The 1,678-nt window shown below is 34.3% G+C and overlaps 1 protein-coding gene across 1 annotated transcript in view; it reads left to right on the forward strand.

Moving 5' to 3' along the window:
- Positions 1-1,002, forward strand: part of LOC103597637 (sodium-coupled monocarboxylate transporter 1-like) — a gene marked incomplete at its 3' end in the record, with an annotated part of 28,799 nt that extends 27,797 nt beyond the window's left edge. Inside the window, exon 7 of the mRNA XM_008581503.1 lies at positions 914-1,002. Coding sequence (XP_008579725.1) covers positions 914-1,002 — 89 coding nt within the window. The remainder of the gene's footprint in view (positions 1-913) is intronic.
- Between the last annotated feature and the right edge of the window lie 676 nt (positions 1,003-1,678).

Consider the following 1,678-nt stretch of genomic DNA (forward strand, 5'->3'; position numbering starts at 1 on the left):
CAGACCCTTTTGCTAGTGGAAGAATTTCTTCCATATTCTATCAACTCACTATTGTTGAATGAAATTGAAGAGGCTATGGAAGTGATAAGATAGGGCATGTCATCAACTCTGTACTGTAGGCAAAGTAATCAATAATGTTGCAGTGCAAATGAGAGGACACTTTTTTGGAAAATTGTCCACTTAGGACTCTTGATTTGAAAATTTTGCAGAAAGACTTGTCATATAACACAGTTCTGAAGACGCATGCCTGCCCATTTAAATTTAATATTTATTTAAAAAATATAAGTTATCAAAAAGCAAGTTGGTAGCAGGAACTTTTTTAAAAGAAGCAAATTTCAGGGATTTCCTGAGGTTACTCTCCATCTGCTACGATATGTCACACTGTATGCAGCTAAAATTACATCTTCAGTCCTGGGCAATGACTGAGTTCATAAAATGGCCTTGAGTCATGAAGTAAAGTTAAATTAAGTGCATTCTGCTTACTCAAGCACAAGGGAGTGTAGAACACTTCCTTGAAAATTACTTATTATTCTAAAGAATAACAGCTACCTTGTATCGAGCATTTACTGTATTCCATGTACTGTACTAAGAGCTGACATAGATTATCTAATTTAACTCTTACAGTGACTCTATGAGGTTAATATTATTACCACTCTTTTATAGATGAGGAAATTGAGGGTCAGAGAAATTAAGTAACAAAAGCCATATCTGTCTGAATCCAAAGCCTGTTGACTTAAATACTGTGCTATTCGTTTCTTTAAGTGTTAGCAGTTAAAGAGTTTAATTTTAGATATTTGGAAATTTCAGTTGTGTGGAATAGCTTTTTAGTTCTTGTAGAACAAGATAAATGAAGCACTAATTGATTTTATTCAGTCACAAATAGTACTTGGGAATACATTTTGGAATTTTTCAGCTCATGCCTTATTTGGTACTGGACATTCTGCAAGATTATCCAGGACTTCCCGGACTTTTTGTGGCCTGTGTTTACAGTGGAACATTAAGGTATGAACTGTGACTCTAATAATACATGGTTTCTTTATTGGGATCTCTCTTTTATTGTTGGATACTTTGGGGGATAAAGCTGAATTCTGGGCATAGGCACAAATGGCCCAATGTAAGCATCTACTTCATTTATCCTTTCTGTTAGTTTGAGCCTTATCTCTGTGGGCTGGCATTCCTGTTGTCATCAGGCTCCACTTTTAACGAGGTCCTTGCTCTTTAGTCCACCATTGCACACCCTACAGGGTCACAATAATGATGATCAGTTGATTGTAGCTTTCACTCATTATCCAGAATGGCTGCCTGTAGTTTCAACCATGTATGTGGCTACAGCACAGTCAACTGGAAAGTTAGAACTAAATCCCCTGTTTACATGTTGAATAATATAAACTGCCCAAAGAATCTTGTGTTTTGTGATTGAACTTATTCATTGCACTTTCTTCCCACATTTGTTCCAGGGAATTGTTATTATCAGTGTAGTACAGCATATATTAGCAAGGATTCAAGAAATTAATGGTTATTGATACTTATGGCATATGTTAGTGAGAACTTATGACAGTCCTTTCTATGCACAAAGAAAAATGTATTTTAAAGTTACTGTGTAATAATACTGAGTAATCTATGTCGATTTTTTTTTTTTTTTTTTTTTTTTTTTTTTTTTTTTTTTTTTTTTTTTTTT

Source organism: Galeopterus variegatus, unplaced genomic scaffold, assembly GCF_000696425.1.
Source record: "Galeopterus variegatus unplaced genomic scaffold, G_variegatus-3.0.2 Scaffold2373, whole genome shotgun sequence".
Classification (NCBI taxonomy): domain Eukaryota; kingdom Metazoa; phylum Chordata; class Mammalia; order Dermoptera; family Cynocephalidae; genus Galeopterus; species Galeopterus variegatus.